Here is a 23,575-nt window from a genome sequence, read left to right on the forward strand (position 1 = left end):
GTGCGGGACTAAAAGCGTCAAAAACGACGTAAGTTTGCATTTACGCGCATATCTTACCTTCTGACCACATCCGGACATTCAAAAATTCTTGTAGTCACTAAAATATTTTATTTTAGTGATAGGAATCCAAAAATACCATTCGTCGCTTAATTTGGATCGTTTTCGCGTCCGTTCGAGTTTCGTCATAATTAACCGAATAACGCGACCGTACGACCAAACGAATCGACATCCGTGATATTTCCAAGCATTTTTCAAGTCCCCTATACTTTAACGACCTTGTAGAGCCTTGAAAATGGCTTAACGGAGGTTAAATACGTCAAAAATGCAAGTTAGTGTGTGCAGGGACTGTTTCTGCCATATTTTGAAACTTCGGCATGAGAGCTCGCGGGCCGCGACTGCCCAGGCTCTATCTTTCGCGGGCGCTACACCCCCCTGTCGACAGAATGTTGTTTTTCAGCAAACAGCTTGAATTTCAGGGACTTTTCTTGCAAATTCCTTGTGTGGCACCAAGTTAACACTTCTCCAAGCAAAGATAGTTGTCCTTAACACTTGTAGGGCCATGATTCATTGCTTGGGCAATACACATCCACATGGAATGATCCTACAAGTCCTCCACAACTATAAATACCCCTTCGTTTCATTTGTTTCATTGCTCATTTCCATCTTTGAATTCTAAGTGGAGGATTTCCATCATTGAGAGCCACCTACCTGAGTTCTTTTAGTCTAATCTTTCAGCCATAGAGCCTTGGAAGTGTTCTTTCATGGCTTAGTCTTTATTTTTAGCCATTTAGAGCTGAAAGCCAAATAGTTTGACCATCAGTTTGACTTTCGGTTTTGACCATCAATTGGTCAAATCAAAGTCCAATTGAACTTTGCAACATGATTGTAATCACGATGGTTATAATCCTTAGCGATTATACCTACTGATTACCACGTTGACTAGGCGTAGTGACGAGTCCAAGTTTCGGTCAAAATGCATATTTATGCACATTTTATGACGGAACAACTTTTAGGTATCAAAACACTCTGTTTTGATACCAAATCAGTTTTCTAACTTAGTTAAACATGTTTTAACATGTTTAACTCGTCACTACTAGTTTAGTGCTTGTTTAGGGTCCTAAGTTAAGCGGTCTCAACAACCGCTTAGACTTTCAAACCCAACCTGTTTGGTCGATCATTAGGATCCGACCAAACTTATTTAGTGATCATAGTTGCATAGGGAATAACCTACTGAGGTTATACCTTTTGATCACTTAGGTTGGTTAGTTATCCATTAAGTCGTTTATATGCCCATTGAAAATGACCAAAATGCCCTTTTTGAGCATAAATTCATATTTTGCATATGTGATCAAGTTTTTGACATATAAACTGATTTAGTAACATATTTAAACAAAATTGGGCATGTAGGACTTAACATAGGACATAGATAACCATCCGACCTTAGTTTACACAAACGACGCGTTAAAGTAGCTTAAACTACCTTAACGGGTCGAAACGGGTCAAAAGCACTTAGGATAACTTTCTAATCAGAATGTTAGGTCTATTAAATCATGCCATATGAGTTCCAATACTCATTTGATTTATAGAACCTCATTCTATCCTATCTCCCGATTTAGGATCCGATTATTAACGTAGTTACCTATATTAGGTGTCGTTTGATTCCGTGATCCTTGAAGCTTTATTTGGTCTTTGATTCCAAGACTAATAAGCAATCCTAAGTGAGTACATAGTTCCTCTCTTTTACCGATTTCAAATATTTTGGGGTGATATACATGTGCATACTTGTTACTTTCATGCTTTCTTTGCTTTTTATGACATAAACATGCTATGTTCATCTAGTACACATATAGTACATGATTTCAACTATGTTTTGCTATGTATGTTGATTGAGCATGCTAGCACATTGATTTGATTTGATAAACTCTTTTGTTACATATGTTTACTCAGCATATGGACACATTGATTTACAATACATTTCTGCTATGTATGTTTACTTAGCATGCTAGCACATTGATTTCATGAACATTTCTACTATGTATGTTTACTTATCATACTTAGTACATGGTTTCCACATAGCATGCTTACATTGGTATGACATTTGGTATGTTTAATAGGACAATAATACATTCATTAACATTGATCACGCCGCTCGGTAGTATGTAATGGTACCATAGGACATGACAAATCCCGTTCCCGACTTCCTAGGTTTGTTTGGAAGTAGGGAATGACAGAATCCGATATACATAATTGATGAACCTTTAATTTGTTTAAGGGTTTATCCGACAGTCGCAAGGCTTGAATGTATGCGATAAACATTACTGCATAGATGTTTGTATCATAAAGCATTGTTTTCTACAAAACATAACTTTTGATTTAAACTTAGGTTTATTCAAAAACATTGTTTTGTACATTTTACATATGGGGTTGAGTAAATACTTTTTATTCACCATACATGACATTTGGTTACACTTTGACAATTATACATATGGTTTGAGTAGATACTTTTTACTTGCCATACATTACATTTGATTATACATGACACAGTTTACACATGACATTGGACATGGTTTACACATAAACATTTTGACATTGATTTAAACAAGACATTTTTGGTGGTTATTGATAAGTGATTTACATAACGAGGCGATGTATAATATGATAAAAGCATGGTGGATACGCCGCTGGTACTTCTTATATATAAGTGTTTTTATTATATTACATATCGTAGCGTTATCTAAACCACTTCAACAAAGACATGATACATTTTATACAAAGACACGACATTGTTTTACAAATGACATATTTTATACAAACTCACTTTTACTTGGTTATTTATTTAACCATGCATTATTCTTTTATATCATCTGATTTTCATATCGATTTTCACATGATTTTATAAAAGAAAACATTTTACAAGGTTCATGACTACTTTTTGTTAAAGACTTCTTTTAACTACAAGTCATGAATCGTCATCAACAAAACCTATGTATCTCACAGGCATTTTCATGCTGACGTACCTATTTTCACATGTGTTTCAGGTGCTAATGTATGATGTTGATTGTGCTACACGTAGGCGGACTCAGCCTTAGTGACTTAAAAGACAGTTTAATTATGTTATGTTTTCGTTAATTCCAAGACAATGTAAACATTAATTCTAATAAAACCAAAACTTTAATTACCATGGTTGTGAAACAATAATTTTGTCGCTCCACTCCCCTACGTTTCCGCCGCGGTTTGTTGTTTTACGCGGTCGGGGTGTGACATATCATGGTCACATCACTACAATTTTCTTAGTTGTGTACATGATCTTCACCTTTACACTGGTCATTATATCATCACATTCACTTCATGGATTAGATTCATACAACTTTCACATGTGGTTGTTTTAAAACTTATATATTCTTTAATGATCTTGCTACTCCAGAATGGAAATTTTTTATTCAAACTTTTCTTATAAATAATCTTCTCATCACATGATATAAATTGAGAAGTGGTTATATGACCGAGTCATTTAGATTGATCGGTTTTAAAATCTTACAAGCTCCATAACTTTATAATAAACTTTATGGAGTCTCACACTTTGTGACTAAGCATGCTCATAAGCTTTCATAAAAATGATAACAAACCACAATTTTAATGCAATTGCTCTATTCAATATTGTCTATATGCATAAGCGATAACATATTAAATATACTGTATAAAGTCAAATTATACAATATGTAATTGATAAGATGTCTTCTTATCAAGTATAATAAAATACATATAATTAATTTGACATACTGTCATGATTGAATATTAAAATATATCAAGAACACTATTAAAAAGGTTTATGGTAATATGTAAATGTGATGATTATACAATGCATCACTTTATATTATGTCACTATAAAAAATGACTTATGACACAACCTTATGATATAACATGCGTTCATCAGTTTTATAAAATATGTATTTATTTATGAAATATGAATATTATGTAGTAACTCATCGCGATATAACCAATCACAAATATCCATATACATGGTTTTGTCACTCTAACTTGAAAATAAACAAATATCTCCATGAATTTATTTTAGGTTATACTTAACATGCGCTCATTTATTACTTGTATATAAGCATGATTTCTATAAAAGTTATGGTTTAGATAATAGCACATAATATTCTGTCTTTTCAAGTTTTTCAAATTACACAAAGCATCTTTCATCTCAATTTCCATGCATAAGTTGTAAGTTATTTTATAATGAAAATGTTTGAAGTTTTTCAACAGAAACCCAATGAAAAGGTTTAAATCTTAATGAACAGTAAAAGATTAACATATATAAAGGATAATAATTATAGAATTTGTACCTGTAAATCAATAATTTACTTAAGGTTCACAATCTTTATTTATTTTAATCAACTTATCCAAGAATTTTTCTATTACTTAAGATCCAAACAATGAAATATGTATACTATTATTGGTAGTATAAACAATAATAAAAATTATGTTTATTATTAACCAAATTATGAATGAAGTTTCATGACATATATTAAATGTAATAATTAAGAGATAATGAACCAAAACTTAAAAGGTAATAACAAAAAAAATAATTATTAAATAAATAAAAAAAAATTCATGAACACACAATGGATACCAATCAGTTTCTCACTTTCTCCATCAATTCAATATGATAAGCTAATAACCGAAAAGTTACTAATAAGATGATTTAACATGGTGTTTATTATTATTATTATTATTATTATTATTATTATTATTATTATTATTATTATTATTATTATTATTATTATTGTTATTATTATTATTATTTTCTTTTTGTGGACCAGATTATATAAAAAAAATAGAGATTAGATGGTTACTAGATGGAGATGAGATCTACCTCATTTAGTCACAGAAGGTAGATCGAGAAGAAGCATTCAATAGCCGCCATACACACCAAGCATCCACATATGAATCGCATCAACGGATGTCAAATCTAAATCAACAAATAGTTTACATGCGAATGCTTATCGACAATTTTCGACTCTTTGACCTAGCACTTTCGTGCTGATAACGTGTTGTGAAACAACGACCTACTAGCAATGTATAGAGAAGAATGAGAGAATGGAAGATGGATTTCTTATTGATGTAAAATATGGATCACATATGCCTCTATTTATAGGCTTACAAGATGAGAGTTAAGTACATAAAGAGATGGGAGTTAAGTACATGGAGAGTTATAATATAATAATAAACACAAGTGGATAGTCACACAATAAATAGAAATTAATTCATAACAATTTATATACAATAAAAAATAACCATGGATTACATTTATTTAATAAAAACTTGGGTTGGGTTGTTATGTGTATCGAAGATTGAGTTGGGTTGCCAACTGTGTCGAACCAAACTGACAGGACCTTTGCTCGTACTTAGTTCGTTTACAAACAAAACCGATCCGAACCGAGCACCTTTTCAATCGAGCTTAAATCGAACGAACAGATTCCAAACACTTTTCGATCAAGCATCGAACGAGTTTCAAGCATTGAGCAATTTGAACAACCTTACTACTCGACTCATAAAAAATAAAGTCAAGATTGAGCTAAAGATGGCTTGTTCAAATAAACTTCATCATTGATTTTTCTTGGATATTCATATTGTATCCTTAGATATTTAAGACTTGAATAATATGAGATTGTTGTTAACTTGGTTTTATTGTAAGAAATGCATTCAATTTCATCACCATTCACAAACACAAATCAAATAACCGAGCCACAAGCGAGTCCAAGTCAAAACGAACTCAACTTCTAGTTCAAATTAAATACTATGAGCTCGAACCCAAGTTGATTCGAACTTTATTTAGCTCGGTTGTTAAACATGTACATAGTAGTAATTTACGTTGTTCAACAAACACAATCACAAACACTGCATGAATTTTATTTACTTTAATGAAATTTGTGGTACATCAAAGATAAGTGTAGGTACCAACTATATCGAACGCTAACAGAATATCATTTCAAAGGCGTGTTTTCTTCAGTCAACGTAAGGGTCATAAACAAGAGGGTTCATGTTTACGGTGTGGTTCCGCTTCCGCGAACTGAAACTAACCCACAACCGTTGGGCGATCGAGCTTGAAGACAAGAGAAGGACGCAAATCACCGGTATTAAAATCAGGAACAGCTGGAGATACATTCCTACATCACTTGACCAAGACATGAAGTTGGAGTATTGTGAGAGAGACAGCAAGAAGATGACAACGCCAGAAAACGCAACCAAAGGAAGTGGTGGCAAAGAGATGGTTTGGTATCTCCGTTCATGTTTCGACTCCAAACTTCTATGGTTCAGATCGAGTTGATCCATCTCTTTCGACGACCCCCATCAAATATACACGGGTATGTATACATGCATAAAGGGTGAGATTGCTTTGCAGATGGGTTGATCAAGGGTATATATTCTTTGAGTATGAATTGTGATTTTAACTAATTTAACATTGGATTAATTCCCACTCAAGCAGTTGATCCGGTACAATGTACAACTTGTAATGCACGTTTTACAAGGCACTAAAGTGAGCTTATCTAAAGACTAAAACACAAGCTAAGTACTCTTTTCGGACAGATGTAATTGAAAATGTAACAGTTACCAATCGGTTTGGTTTCGTTATCCGTTGGTGACCCATTACTTCATTTTTGGGCTTGGCTTTCATCAAACCATGTTTAATACAGATTTCGGCTATGACAAAAATATAAAACCTAAAACAAATTAAATACATATTTTGGATTTGATCGGCTTTAATTTGTAACCAAAACATACCGATAGTGTAACCAAAACCATACCGATAATAGTTGGTTATGAAAAATATTAAAACCGAACCATCAGTATATAATTTTTCCTGTTATTTCAGTTCGGTTAATCAGTGTTTTTACCACAAACAAAAGCAACTTCACATAAACTTTATTTCATATTCTTTGTTCGTTTAGAGTTATGACCAAGAGTCCTGTGGACTTGGGGTTATAATATCTATTACAAATCTTGTGTGCAAAAATATGCACATTGTGAATATTGCACAGATATGCACCCGGCTTTTAGGATCATAATCTTTAACTAAAAAAAAGATACACTCTAAGATACTTACCCTGAATCCAAAACCGAACAAGACGTGATCATCAAGTTCAAGCAGCAACTTTCTTGGCAGTCACGGAATTAATGATGGTTGCAAAATCAGCACCCTGCATTAAATTTACAAGCATCAAATTTGATTGTAATCCATTTTGACCGCAAATATATATTAGTTTATTATACCTTTAAAGAAGCACCACCGACAAGAAATCCATCAATGTCTTCTTTTTTTGCCAGATCAGCTGAGTTGCCGGCGTTTACAGATCCTGGGAAGGTAATTAATCACTCATTGTAAGTTTTAAAGTGCATTATACCTTTCATACACACACAGAGACATAAATATAAGTGATACCTCCATAGATGATACGTGTCTTAGATGCAACTTCGGGTGATACGTTTTTAGCAAGCCAATCACGAACAGCCACGTGTACTTCCTGAGCCTGCTCAGGTGAAGCCACTTTACCGGTTCCAATAGCCCATACAGGCTCGTATGCAATTACAATGTTATCCCAACTGGGCACAGCATCTGCACAAATTAAGGATGCATGTTACATTTACCTAGGCATTATACTATCGATAATGTTAAGAAAACCGTTTAAACCGTCCAAACTAAATCAAGCCAGCCGATTCTGGCGTTTGGCGGTTTAATAGATCATCCGACGGTTTGGAATTTGGAACCAGCCATAAACACAAACTTTTTTTACGATAATATTATTTAGGTTTTCTTTTTTAATATGGATTTATTTGTACTTTATTCATGAACTATCTTGATCTGATTCAAACCACCAAACTGCAAAAAAGGGTCAATGCAGCCACCCACCCAAGCCGGTCAGTTTGGTCTGTTGTTTCCCGAAACCATAGTTAGCGATTCGGTCAAGACTTTTGGCCAAACCAGACCATGAACGCCCCTAGAATATGATATAAAATATGTTTGTATTTGTCTTTAGGCAAACAAAACTACCTAAAAACAAAAAACTAAAGTAAGCCAAGTGAAATGTGCTATATAAAAGCAGAAAAATGCAAAGAAAGCATGCCTGCATAGGCTTTCAACTGCTTGAAACAAACGTCAAAGGTTTTGCCTGCTTCTCTTTCTTCCAACAGTTCTCCAATGCAAGCTATTACTCCAAGATCCTGACCCAACGCATAAGCAGCCTTCTTACCTATAAACTGATATTCGAACTACATTAATTACCTATGCAATCAGCAAAAGTTAAATCGAAATTTTAATAAAAAAATCACCTGATCATCTTCCCCGATCACGTGTCTCCTCTCAGAATGCCCAAGGATCACCCATTTGCATCCAATATCTTTCAATTGCTCCGCACTGCAATTAAAAGGATTGTAAAGTTATGTCACATCAGTTTTGACTATAGTTTATAGATTATAACCATAGTTGTTAATGGCGAATAGCGACAAATAGCGATAAGGTACCTATATGCTACATAGCGAATAGCGATAAATAGCGGGCACTATTTTATAAATAGCGATACACTAGAAAAATTTGTATATGTATATTTAACAAAATACCTTGATATATATATGCTATTTTACATGTACATTTAACAGAAATCTAAAATCCAGCTATTTTATAGCTATATTTAATTGCTATTTATATTAAAAAAACAAAAAAAAAAAGTGTCGCTATTCTTGCTACCCATCGCTACAACCCTAATAGCGACACTAGACCTATACGCTACATAGCGCGCTATAGCGATCACTACGATCAGCATTGACAACTATGATTATAACATCTATCAAGTAAAATAATATGTTAACTGAAGATGAATACCTAATCTCTCCAGTAAATGCTCCACCTTTCCCAATCCAAGAATTTTGAGCAGCTATCTCAATGCGGTCGGTTAATGAGTTCTTTACTTGATCAATATAAACAAAAGGGGGTCCCACAACAACATCTGCTCAGTATACACTAAAGATCAGAAAGTCCATGAATTATGAATAAAAATTTACTGAAACACCAAAAGTTACAAAGAACACCAGAACAAATATCTTTACACAAATTTGACAAAAAATTCAAAACTTAAACGATCACATAATAACAGGCTTCGTAAAGATCTTGGTTTTAAAAAGTGTGAGACTCACAGATTTATACATACACCTCTTGAGTAGTTGGTATGAAAAACATGATGGATTATGTTCCAGTTTAGTAAAATAAAAATAAAGAAAGAACAAACTAACCAACATCAGGCTCCAAAGTTGCACTGTTCAAGTCTGAGACTAGCTGCTTGATAGAATCTTTTGTTCCATTCTAGAATGAATGAATTTACAAAACAAATCATTAGAAGAAACTACAGCTAGACAAGACAAGAATAACAAAAGCTATAGAGAAAAGATGAACGGTTTCATAAATTCTGTGAGCTGGACTTAGGTATAAATCAAGCAGAAGACATAAAGGCCTTACATAATTAATGTTCATTAAGGTATTAAATATTCAGTGCAAATGTGCAATCATAACTTTGTTGATGGAAACCATCTGTGGTGTTTCAGATTTCTAATCTATAATCAAGGAAATAAGAAGGCAAGATTACTTACACACTTCCAGTTGCCGCCAACAAAGAACTGTAACAAAAGAAAAAATGAAGCTTGTCAGTCACTAATATTGAGAAAACAGTGAATGAGGCAATTAAGGACTGACTCGAACATAATCTAGATTCTAGAACATGCTGCGTGGAACAAAGATTCGTCTTCCATTTGACCATTCAAAGGCCTAGTTCAAAACCTCCAACAACATCTTTGTTACAACACTAAAAACCAACATTCAGAATTAGAACAAGATTCACTTGCACCAGGTGTTCTCATAATGTAACTTTTTTACTTACTTATTGTCCATTAGTCAAACTACATTCAATTCATAAATAAGTTTCAAGTGGTGACAACATGCAACCATACTTGTTAATAGCGATAAGGGACCTATATGCTACATAGCGAATAGCGACCGCTGTTTTATAACTAGAAAAAGAATTTTGAAAATTTTTATATTTATATTATATCAAAATACCTTGGTATATATGCTATTTTACATATATATTTAAGAGTTAATTACTGTTTTCGTCCCTGTGGTTTGTCAAAAATCACTATTTCAGTCCATTAGTTTAAAAATTGCGATTTTAGTCCCTGTGGTTTCACTTTCGTAACCATTTCGGTCCACCTCGTAACCATTTCAGTCCCTGTACTTAACAGAATTATGGATTGAAATGGTTACGAAAGTGAAACACGGGGACTGAAATGGTTACGAAAGTAAAACCACAGGGACTGAAATCGCAATTTTTAAACTAATGGATTGAAATAGTGATTTTTGACAAACCACAGGGACGAAAACAGTAATTAACTCTATATTTAACAAAAACTTATAAATCCAACTATTTTATAGCTGTATCTAATTGCTATTTACATCAAAAAAAAAAAAAAACAACGGTCGCTATACAAGCTATTGGTCGCTATGACCCAAATAGCGACAATTGGTCGCCTCGCTACATAGCGCGCTATAGCCGCTATTGACAACTATGCATGCAACTAATTAGATTTGTTTAAAAATCTCGACTTAATCAGCCTATGCAAGTATGCAACCCCCAACCTATTTTTACCAATTTGCTCCCCAAAATCTCAACAGCATTAAAAATCAAGGAGCTTTAACATATTATTCCAATTCCAACTCCTTATATAAAAAACCTCAAGGTACAAAGGTAGACATGTGCAAGTCCCAAAATAAAAAAAGAAATATTCACTTTGACCTATAATAAATATTCTAAAACCATAACATAGCATATGTTTTGAACAATATTCAGATCAAAAGTATATTTTTTATCAACAAAACACCTAAACTGATTAAACACTAGTTTCAAGTCAACACATCACCAACAGACAAAAACCTGCTTTTATGTTTTCCACCATAAATTCACTCAGACTACCAAATCATACAGACAAAAAAAAAAAAAATCAACAATCATATTACTTAAACTTCTTCACTCCTGCAAATAAAATTAAATGCATGATTTTCATTCCTAACAAATCTGCAAAACCGTAACATCAATAACAAAACAACAGATCTATGATCAGAATACAATAACCGGATTGATAAACAGTTATACCTTCCCGGAGCCAGCCATGGCGACGATGCCTCTGGAAGTTCGATTAGAAGAGGAGGAAGAACGGAGAGTGTGAGAATTGACGGAGTGAAAGAAGGATTGAGTGGTGGAGAGTGAAGCGGAGGAGCGGCGGAGACCGGAGAAGAGGGGCGGAGAAGCGGCGGTGCAGGATTTAGGGCCGGAAAGTTGAGAAGATGGATTTAGGTAAGTAGAAATCATCGCCATTGTTGTTGTTGCAGTGGAGTAAACCCTAGGTGAGAGAGATGAAAATGGGTTGGTAGGGAGGGATACTGTGAGTGTGGTCAAGGTGGCTGTGAATGAAGCGATGAGTTTAATGGTGGTGATGCTTTCTCTACACGAGAATCAATGGGTGTTTCTACTTTTCACGCTCTTTCTTGGCGCGTGGACATATACCATTCTGGCCACTATGCTCGGTTGCCACCCTTCACAGGTAAGGATGGTGGGTATGGTGGCCGTCCCGGGTCGGCTTGGCCCATTGAGGACCGGCTACACCGTTCCTCGCAGTGGTGAAGCTTAAGAATTCTGACAGGGGGTTGAAAACGTACATACCAGAAATTTCCATAAAACCGGGAGATCAAAAACGTATATATCCAAAAATTTCTATACAAAAACTACATACTCTCGACTAACGAGCGAAAAGTTCGGGGGTTCGCCCACCCCCACAAAGCTACGCCCCTGGTCCCTCAGGCCGTTGTCATCTCTTTCGTCGCCTTACCACGAAGGTAACGAGCCCTTTTGTGCAACATAGCCATTACTCGACTGGTTTTTTTTAAATAATAATAAATTAAATTTTATCACTATATATACATATTTTCATATCCATTTTTTACACAAACTCATGCATACTCTCTCAATTTCTTATATATAATCTTCACAATTAATTTCATTTTTTACCTTCAAAATCTATCAACTTTCATCTTGCTCTCTCACAAATCTCTTCAAAATGGCGGTTAATCCATTGACCGTAGAAGAAGACATTGCTTTATGTGAATCGTGGATCGCAACAGTGACCGACGACGGGGCTCCGTTACCCATGCATCCCATTTGGAAAAGAGTTTTCCAACAATTTTGCATGCGTAGGGATGAAGCCATTCGAACCGTGGACGCACTTTGTTCACGTTTTCGGATTATTCGTATTGATAGTACGAGATTTGAGATGATTGTCAACGTTGTGGACAACGACGATGGTGAGCTAAATGAAAACGACGCCATCCAAGTCGCCCTCGTCGAGTGCTATACCATGTACAGTCGTGACTTCAAACACTTCGAGGCGTGGCAATTAATACGATTGTTTGGTTAAGCATGTTAATATTTGATTTTAAATATGTGATGGTGTTTCTTTTAAGTTTCGTAATGTTTTTTAAGTTATGTAATGTTTTTAATTTTTAAGTTACGTAAAATGTATATGTTGAATATACAACACATTTTCCCGACACCGAATGGCTTTATATATGTTGAATATTAATTAACAAAAAAGGGAGAGACTCATCACCCACACCCCAGGCCCATCTTAGGTGAGGTGATGGGCCCCCGGTGACGTGGCCGCTTACTTGGCGGTCCATCACCAAGTGATGGACCACCTTCACATACACTAGCCTAAGAGTTGAGGGTAAGTTGTGCGGGTAGAGGAAGCCGCAAGGGTAAGGGCTGAAGTTTGTGATGTCTGATGAGTTTAAAAGGAATTGGTACCAGTGTTGGTCGTTAAATGGAAACAGAGAACACAAGTAGGAAGAAAAGAATTCACGAGATTAACCCACAATTTTATTAATCAAGGAAACTCTCTCAAAACCTTGTTGCAATCCCTACCAATGAATTGGTATATGTAGCTAACCTAGACACGTTAGACTATAACTAGGACACCAATTAATTAATTACATAATACTTATCTAAATACACTTAATAACCTAACACGTTTAGGAACCTTAGATAATATCCACTAATTAATTAATAATGTTTAATTCATAACTTATAAACCGAGGTAAACTTCCCGTCCTTCCTTCACGCACAAGGCCAGGGTTCAGCTCGAGCTCGGAATTCCTAACATCCACCACTTGAATTTCTACGGGAGGTCTTCAACGCCAAGTAGATCCCGCCTCTCCTTGAACTTGATTTTCGCCAGTGCCTTCGTCAATATATCTGCTCATTGTTCGTTGCCAGCTATGCAGTTAATGCGGAAAATATCGACTGTCGGTCATCGATATTTGAGATATCAGTTATCACGGTGGGATATCGGTAATTCATATATATATATATATATATATATATATATATATATATAGAGAGAGAGAGAGAGAGTAGGGATCCTGCGGAAAGTGTGTTTTTCCTAGAAAGTCTAGGAAGCGATCTGGGCCATCCAATGGGTGCGTTTAATGGTTGAGATGAAGTCAATGGCAATCTTGTAATTTTTTAGTTTATTTAATTTATTGTTTTAAAAGACTAGGGGCAATTTTGTCAATGTACCGTCAATCAAACCCCCACCCATTCTAATCTACGGTTTTCCCTCTCTCTCTCTCCATTATTCATGTGATTCTCTCTCTCTCTCTCTCTCTCTCCAAAAAACCCACTTCTGTGAAACCTAAATCATACCAAAATTAGCTTGAATCCATGGATGTAGATAAGAAATATGGACTCCAATACAAGCGTAAGATGCTTTTTAACTTGATAATTGTGTTTTAGATCTCGATTATTCATCATCAATGTGTTTTTTTTTTTTTTGTGTGATTTCTTTTATAGCAACAAGATTCAAGAATACTGAAAACAATGGAGAAGAATTACACTCTGATCTATCCCAAAAAAAACCTTAAAAGAAGGAATCGACTGGGAAAGGTGTGTTTTTTGTATATATTTCAAGTCTAGATTTCATAACTTTGTTTTTTCAGCTATAAACACTGTTTATCCAAGTGTGTTATACGAGAACTTGAACGGTGTCTTTGTCGTTACGTTTTTGTTTAAAAGGTGTTGTGTTTTACATTATAGGGAAGATATTCAAAAAGCATGATGGTAAAACACAACGTCAAGAAATCTGCTGCTGTTAAAACACAACGTCAAGAAATCTGCTGCTGTTAAAACACAGCGTCAAGAAATCTGCTGCTCTTACGTCAAGAAATCTGCTGCTGTTAAAACACAGCGTCGAGAAATCTACTTGCTGTTAAAACACAGCGTCAAGAAATCTGCTTGATGTTAAAACACAACGTCAAGAAATCTGCTTGCTGTTAAAACACAATGTCGAGAAATCTGCTTGCTGTTAAAACACAGCGTCAATAAATCTGCTTGTTGTTAAAACACAGCTTCAAGAAATATGCTTGCTGTTAAAACACAATGTCAAGAATCCTCCAGCAATCTGCTTGCTGTTAAAACACAGCGTCAAGAAATCTGCTTGCTGTTAAAACACAACGTGTCTGTTTGCTGGTAAAACACAATGCCGATTAGTCTGTTTGCTGGTAAAACACAATGTCAAGAAAATAAGAAATCCTGCATCAAAAATCATTGCTGAAAAGATGTTTTATGATTTAAATAGAAACTGTCAATTTGAATTAAATGAGATATTTAGTTTCCATAGTTTTCTAATTAGTTAGTTATCCTAATAATATAAACGATAATTAAAATAATATTCAAATTACACAAATGCCCTTTTAGTTAAAATCCTTCAATACCACATGTCGCGTTCTTATTGCTTCCTAGACTTTCTAGGAAAAACACACTTTCTACCCAACTCCTACTCTATATATATATATATATATACATATATATATATATATATATATGTATACATATATATATATATATATACATATATATATATATATGTATATATATATATACTAGAACCTATATAATATTAATAGTAAAATAAAAAGTGTTCATCAAGATCAACCAAGGCATCCAATTGTTTATTTGTTCATCATAACTTAAAGCACTAAAACATAATCATTAGCCATAAAATCTTCCTTCGAGCATGGTTGTAAAAATCCCGACTAGGAACCGATTAATCTCCGATTAATCACCGATTAGTCTCGATTAATTTTCGATTAATTACAATTAATCCCGATTATATCCGACTAATCCTCGGTTAATCCTGATTAATCGCTAGTCCCCACCTCACCGACTGACTAGCGACTAGCGATTTCTACAACCATGCCTTCGAGTCCAATCAACCTCTAATTGTTCATTAAGATCATCTTCCACTTGAATTGGAACATCGTCGTCATCATCATCATCTCTATAGCACGATATTTTGCTTCTGGTACTTAGCCCAACTTCTTCGTTTCCTCCCATCGGCTCTCGTGCATCCGACCAACGAAGACCATAACCATCAACAAAATCTTGAAGCTCATCTTGTGTTGGTGTAACCTAATCATCATTGTCCTCTACGTCTCTCAACAAAATAGGATCCAAAGATATGTTGGCTTTTAATGACTTGAAGCACCTTTGTAACCTTGTATTGTATTGGATGAATAGAAGATCATTGAATTTTTGTTGCAAAAGACAATTTCTTTTCTTTGAATGTAATTGAACATAAAGAATAAAAAAATACTTAACGAGGTAAATAAGTTAAATTAAATGTAATTTAATAGAAAGAACTTACATTGTCAAATATACTCCAATTGTGTTCACAAGGTGAAGCGCTGCAAGTTTGATTGAGGACAATAATAGCAAATGTTTAGAATAAAGGTGTGTCGATCCCATATGTAAGCCACCATATATCTACATTTAATCATTTATATAAATAATTAGAGTGATTTAATAAAAAGAAAACTAAACTATCTATATACTTACATGGTGCAACTTTCGATCTACCCCTTATAACAGCCGAAGATCCAAATCGCCCAACTGAATCAATGTATAGATTCAAGTCATGTCTCACTTTATCATTCTAATCTTCATTGGGCACAAGACGGTCAATAGCCTCATAAAGTCATGTCAAAATGTCCCTGTTCTTTTTTATATCTTTCAAGTTTCCCCATATAAAATGGCGGGGTTCAAGTAATATCTAGCTTCAACATATTAAATAAATAGTTAATATTAAACTAAATGATTATATTAATTCAATTTTATACTAACAAATATAAATTTTAATAATCAATACTTGCATGTAATGGGTGATGAAGTTGGTCAGTTCATTTTGCTTGAATCATACCCTAAATTTTATAGATAAGTCTTTCATCACTTACATTTTGTAAGGCCGCTTACGTACCTCGAAAACTCGAATAGGATCTCTCTCTCCAACAACCGACTCACGTGGTGCGCGAAATCCAACACGCGAAGCGTACCGCTACGTAGGTCACGAGACAGAAGGTGTAAAAGAACAAAGATGAGAATCAATCTGTGAATACACCAAGTATTTACAGATCATCCACACACAGTAAGCACACAGTAATTAGGGTTTTGTTTATCTCACTAGAAAGTTGCTTGCACAGAAAGATAATTCTCATAAGTCATAATCATTGCATTCATTCATTGAGAATTTATACAATGACCAAATTCGGAACACTAAGTTCCGGATATATATAACAAATACGGACCAACATGCCCTGACAACCTAGTCCGAATATAACATCAAATTCGAATATCATATAACAAACCCTAATCTTAAATTCGGATAAACAAAACAATACAAAGAGGTCTGAATTTATCACAAATTCGGACTCCTTTACAACTTACATATTCGGACACAACTAATAAGATTTGAACTATTCTTCAATTTACACAACAGACCCTGAAGTATATTCTCTTTGCAGAATCCAGCATGTATCATCAAAAGGTGCACTTATAGACTCCCCCTTGATATATGCGGGATCTGCAAGTCTTGCGAAGGTCTTCATCAGATCATTGGGTAGTCGCTTCCCACTCTGACCTTGTTCTTCACACAAAATTGAACAACTCTAATAAATGGAAGATTGATCTCCCTGTCTTCTTTTAGATACTGGAGTGAAAGACGTTTCAACTTCTTCAATCCTGAAGCTTGAAGTTGACCAGTGACGTGTGCGTGTGAGGTTATAATTTTTAGATATATTTTAGCTCTTTTTACTCGCGAAACAAGTTTTAAATTTGTGAAACACGATATAATACTATCACTCTGCACACACGTTAGGGCAAGTGCACCCAACGCGGACGTAGTATAGTGATGGCAAGATACCGAGGTCGTCCAAGGACACAAGAGCTTTTAGTACCGGCTTATCATTAACGTCTAATCTAACCAAATTTTGATGAAAAGTTTTGAGAGCTATAAAAAGATAAACTAAAAAGCAAAAATAAAATATTAGAAAAAACAAATAGACAAGAAGGAATCACTTGATTCCGACTCCTCTTTTATGTATCTTTTAATGATTGGGTAAATTACACTTTTCGTCCTTTATGTTTGTATCGGATTGCAATGGATGACCTTTAACTTCAATAATTATAATCACAATCCTTTATTTGTAAAACTCATTACATTTTACGTCCTTTGACCCTAACCAAGTTAAAATTTTCGGTCAAGTCTATTTATATAAGGGCAGTTTAGTCATTTAGTAAATAAAAGAATATAACAATTAAAAACTTATGAAAACAAATATAAATTACCCCTCTCTCTCTTTCTCTCTCTTAAAGCTTACTCTCTTTCTCTCACACCTCCGGTAAGCCAGTGAGCCATTCGGGCAAGTTCCCATCCACCACCAGAGTGCACGGGTCCATAGCCAGTGTTACCTTTGGTGTTATCCACAAAATATTAAGGTATTGATATTCCAAAATTTAAAGATTAACCCATTATGTATGTGATCTCTCGTGAGGTATGTGAACTTGTATATAAATAGAATTTTAAAGAGGCATGTTATGCCCAAATAAGTAATTTTTCTTATAAAATGTTCTAAATAAATCATGACGAATAGGATTGTAAATAAAATAAAAATAAAACCCAATAAAGATCTTGGATTCCCGACACTCAAGATAAGCCCAAAACTTCTCTTCACATCTTCCATTTGGGTGTGTAAAGCCACATATTAAGAAGTTTTGCTTGAGGACAAGCAAAGATTCAAGTGTGGGGGTATTTGATGTGTGCAAAATGTAACATATAAATTACATTAAATGAGGTATAAAACTAACCCTTTTTAGTACTAATGTTGGAAAAAGTGTATTTTTGTCTTCCTTTTGAATTTACAGGACCAAATGAGCTTAAATGAGCAAAAGGAACAAATATACAGCCAAAACCAACATAAATACAAAGAAAAGGAATAAACGTGAATGTCTGACCCCTCAGAAGCATCCCCAAAGCAAAAACAAGATAACAGAGGACTGACCACGGGGCCGTGCCCACTGGACACAGGTGCGTGGTTAGGAGCCTTCAGAAAAGACAAAGCTGTAGAAGCTTCTACGCCCACCACGGGGGCATGCCCAACTCAACACGGGGCGTGGTTAACGCTAAAATATGCAGAATCTTGCAAAATCTTGATAGTACAGATACGATTTTGACCACGGGGCCGTGTAGGACCCTCTGCTGACAACTGCATTTAATGAAGGAAGGGAAAAGGCTGGCCACGGGGGCGTGCCCACTGGACACGGGGCCGTGGCCAGGGCTCTATGCAGGCTATAAATAGGGGTGCTTGGTTCACTTCAAAGGTATCCCTTGGCAAACCACTACTTTCCCACTTTGCCACCACTCCACCACCACTACACCACCAACACCCACCACCATCATCCATCATCCATATTTAGAGTGTGTAGTAGTCTCGGGATCCAAGATTGATCGTAAGAGTTCTTGCCAATCAAAGACCATGTTTGGTTAAGCCTCTTACATCACTTGGTGAAGACAAGTCTTTTATGTATTACTTTAGATTTTTAATCTTTCGGCACGTTTTATTTGGTTTTGTATTAATGACTTTAATAAGTAGTTTCTTATGTTGAAGGTGAATTTTCTTTATCATTTTTTGTGGTGTCTTGGCGTTACTTTAGTGTCTATATAAAGTAAAAGATTGCATCATTCATGTCTCTGCGGTCTATATAGAGATATGTTGGCTACCTGGTCGGGGGTTAAGGGAATGGTTTAGTAAGGTTTTTGCCCTGTTCAGTGTATAGATCCTGCAAGGACTTGGTTCAAGCTTACTAGAACCTCCTTCAATACCCACTGGTATTGGATGGCGGGGGTGCGAATGGCTTAAACCCCTCATATGTAAACTACTATTAATACATTAAACTGGCTACTTGGGATTGTATCCTTGCTGACTCAAACCACTTAGCCGAGGGTAACGTCACCTTCAAAAGAGGGCCTACCATTTTTCGCATTAATAACTTAATTAATTATCTTTCAATATTCTAACTGTCACGGCCCCCGACCCGGTTTGACCCGTTTCAGGAGCCGCGGGACAGAAATCCCGTGGTATTTAATTTAGGCGACAGCGGAAGACTTTTAAAACAGGATCTTTCAATAATTTAAACTGCCCGTTTCATAATTTAGGGATAAATTCCCGTAATTTACAATAATGTGATTTCTCAGGGAAATCTTTATTTTTCAAAACATGCTTCTTTTATTTATTTACATTGAGCCACTTTAATAAGCTGAGAGTGCTCCACGGCACTTTTCCTTGCTCACAACAGATCACCTGAAACATGTTTGAAAAAGGTTTTGTCAGCGGGAAATACTGAGTGAATCATTCAGTTTATTAAAACGACACATTTGTTATAATTTACAGTATTAAGGGGAATTACAATGTTTCTGATATCAAACCAACTACCCACAGTATTTGTCACTCAACTACCCATTGGCTATCTCGTTGTCCAAATGGTGTCTGTGACTGTGGTCAGATCACCCCTTGGCTAACTTATTGTCCAAGTGTGACGGGAAATAAGTAATGTATACAAAACCCCACATACCGGCTGTAACTTGGTGATTACATAGACTTAATCCCTGTAATTATAACTTTGGAAAATAATTTGTAGTTTTGTAAAACAGTTGATAAAAAGAGAATGACTCACATTGCAGATTTTACGAGCAGAGTTTAAGCCTTACTGATTTGCCTGTGATTAACCTAATTTAATTAACAATGCACACACAAACGGGTTAGTAACTAATTCAGCAGTTACGTCAATTCACGAGATTAAACCCTCACAACAATTAATAAGTGCAATACTTAATAATTCAATGGATTCACAACGAATGACAGAGCATAGTCCGAATTCGAACAGCACTCAAACATTCAAGTCGAAATCACAATGAATAACAAAGTATCAGCTCAATTTGAGCAGCACTCAGACAATCGTTGGATAGTTATAATCGATCGGATGTTGAATCGTAATAGCCATCGAGTTATTACCCTGATTGCGGCAGCACCTCGTGATCGTGTGTGTGCTTATTGTGATTATTCTGAGATATCTCGACGTACACAGAGAGTTTGTGCGTTGTTTTCAATTCTCTGTTCAAGTCCCAAGGTCGGCTATTTATACTAATTTTTGGGACTCCCTTACGGACCGTAAGCCGTTTCCTTTGCGGTCCGTAAGCTAAGCAGTCTAATTCATAGGCTGCCTAGGCTCGGGTATAGCTTGGGTGATTCAAAATTTCAGCCAATCAGATGCTAGCAACGTTTATTTTAGATAAACGTCCAACTAGGGTTTGCCCCCTTGAGTTTTAGGGGCCCTGATCCTGTTTCCGATTGTTCTGAAAATTTTAGGGCTAATGCAGAATTACTTGGGTGTCTCAATTAGGGTTTTCTTATTGACTAATTATCGTCATAATTATTGATTTTAGTGACAGTTGTTACATCCTCCCCACCTTGAGAAAAATCTCGTCCTCGAGATTTACTGAAACAGATGAGGGTACTTTCGCTTCATCTCTGATTCCAGTTACCAAGTGTACTCTGGTCCTCTCCTGGATTCCCATTTGCCTTTCACTAGCACTAGTCGTTTGTGTTTGAGAAACTTAATCTTCCGATCTTCTATTTGTAGGGGTTTCTCTACGAATTTCAGCTTTTCATTTACCTCTATATCTTGAAGAGGTACTACCAGGGATTCGTCTGATAGACATTTCTTGAGATTGGATACATGAAACACATCATGTACTCCAGCTAATTCTTCTGGTAGTTGTAAACGATAAGCTACTGGTCCTATGCGTTGGATCACTGGGAATGGTCCAACATATCTTGGACTCAGTTTTCCTTTCTTACCAAATCGTACTACTCCTTTCCAAGGAGATACTTTTAATAGTACTTTGTCTCCTACTTGGAATTCTAACGGCTTGCGGCGATTGTCTGCATAGCTCTTCTGACGATCTCTAGCAGTCTTCAGTCTTTCCTTGATTTGAGATATCTTGTCAGTAGTTTCTTGCACAATCTCTGGACCTGATAATTGACTTTCTCCTATTTCTGCCCAACATACGGGAGTTCTGCACTTGCGTCCATACAGTGCTTCGAATGGAGCAGCTTCGATGCTCGAATGATAACTATTGTTATAGGAGAATTCAATTAATGGCAAATGGCTATCCCAATTACCACCAAAATCAGTTACACATGCTCGGAGCATGTCTTCTAGGGTTTGTATCGTCCTTTCACTTTGTCCGTCCGTTTGAGGATGATATGCAGTACTTAAATTGAGTCGAGTTCCCATTGCTTCCTGGAAACTTGTCCAGAAACGGGAAGTGAAACGACTATATCTATCCGATACAATGGAGAGTGGGACTCCATGTAAGGATACTACTTCATCTACATACAACTTGGCTAACCTTTCCATGCTAAAGGTTTCCTTCATTGGTAGAAAATGAGCTGATTTGGTTAATCGATCCACAATTACCCAAATAGCATCATTACCTTTTCTGGTTTTGGGTAACTTAGTAACAAAGTCCATTGTTATGAGTTCCCATTTCCATACAGGCATTTCTAACTGTTGTAGTAGTCCTGAAGGTTTCTGGTGTTCGGCCTTAACTTGCGAACAAGTAAGACACTTGGTTACATATTCAGCTATGTCCTTTTTCATTCCTATCCACCAGAAATTATTTCTTAAATCTTGGTACATCTTATTGTTTCCTGGATGTACAGTATACCTAGATTTATGTGCTTCTTCTAAAATCTTATTTCTTAATTCTCCTTGTTTAGGTACCCAAATTCGCTTCTTGTGGAATCTCCATATTCCATCTTTTCCTTGTTCTAGTTCCTTTAGGTAACCTTTCATTCCTTCGGCATCGTCCTTGATTGCCGTTCCCTGAATTTTCTTTAATTGTTCCATTAAATCTAATTGTAGATTTAACCTAAGAGCACGGACTTGTTTTTTGCTTTTCATGATACTTACGACTTAAGGCATCTGCTACTACGTTCGCTTTCCCTTCGTGACATTGAATATCACAGTCGTAATCACTTAGGATTTCCATCCACCTTCTTTGCCTCATGTTTAACTCTTTTTGCCCAAATATATACCTTAAACTTTTATGATCTGTATAGATAGTAAACTTATTTCCGTACAGATAATGTCTCCAAATCTTAAGGGCAAAAATTATGGCTCCTAACTCTAAGTTATGAGTTGTATAATTATCTTCGTGCTTTTTCAACTGTCTAGAGGCATACGCAATTACCTTTTTGCGTTGCATCAACACACATCCATATCCTAATTTTGAAGCATCACATTATGCTTCAAAATCTTCGGTTCCTTCGGGTAAAGCTAAGATTGGAGCGTTCGTCAATTTGTGTTTTAGAATCCTAAAAGCTTCCTCTTGTCTAGGTCCCCATTCAAACTTAACTGCCTTACAGGTTAGCTTAGTCAAAGGTACAGCTATCTTAGAGAAGTCTTTAATAAATCGTCTATAATATCCAGCTAATCCTAGAAAACTTCTAACTTCCATAGCCGTTCGTGGAACCTTCCAATTGGTGACTCCTTCTATTTTAGCAGGATCTACGTGAATTCCTTCGTGATTCACCATATGACCTAAAAATTGTACTTCCTGCAGCCAGAATTCACACTTCGAGAATTTGGCATAAAGCTTTTCCTTTCTTAACAAGGTTAAGAGTGCATGCAGGTGCTTACAATGTTCTTCCTGACTTTTGGAATAAATGAGTATATCGTCAATGAATACGATTACAAATTTATCCAAGTATGGTTTACAGATCCTATTCATCATGTCCATAAATGCGGCTGGAGCATTTGTTAATCCGAAGGGCATGACTGTAAACTCATAATGACCATACCTAGTTCTAAAAGCAGTTTTAGGTATGTCCTCCTCTTGTACTTTCAACTGGTGGTATCCGGATCTTAAATCTATTTTAGAGAAATACTTAGCTCCTTGTAATTGATCAAAAAGATCATCAATCCTAGGTAGTGGGTATCGATTCTTGATTGTAACCTTATTCAATTCCCTATAATCGATACACATTCTCATCGACCCATCTTTCTTTTTCACAAACAACACT

At 35.6% G+C, this 23,575-nt stretch overlaps 1 protein-coding gene and 1 long non-coding RNA gene across 2 annotated transcripts; one reads left to right on the forward strand and one right to left on the reverse strand.

Annotated features, from left to right (window-relative positions):
- Positions 1–6,902: 6,902 nt before the first annotated feature.
- LOC110923331 (triosephosphate isomerase, chloroplastic) lies at positions 6,903–11,556 on the reverse strand. Its single transcript, XM_022167456.2, has 9 exons — positions 11,199–11,556; positions 9,643–9,669; positions 9,289–9,358; positions 8,882–9,005; positions 8,332–8,416; positions 8,127–8,259; positions 7,445–7,618; positions 7,276–7,358; positions 6,903–7,202 (listed from the first exon to the last, which is right to left on the reverse strand). Exons 1-9 carry the CDS (start codon positions 11,418–11,420, stop codon positions 7,146–7,148), a joined length of 975 nt encoding a protein of 324 aa, XP_022023148.1. The 5' UTR covers positions 11,421–11,556; the 3' UTR covers positions 6,903–7,145.
- Positions 11,557–13,738: 2,182 nt separating this feature from the next.
- Positions 13,739–14,288, forward strand: LOC110926508. Its single transcript, XR_002585273.2, has 3 exons — positions 13,739–13,857; positions 13,950–14,042; positions 14,193–14,288. It is a non-coding gene; the product is annotated as an uncharacterized LOC110926508 (long non-coding RNA).
- Positions 14,289–23,575: the final 9,287 nt, after the last annotated feature.

Source organism: Helianthus annuus, chromosome 17, assembly GCF_002127325.2.
Source record: "Helianthus annuus cultivar XRQ/B chromosome 17, HanXRQr2.0-SUNRISE, whole genome shotgun sequence".
Taxonomy (NCBI): domain Eukaryota; kingdom Viridiplantae; phylum Streptophyta; class Magnoliopsida; order Asterales; family Asteraceae; genus Helianthus; species Helianthus annuus.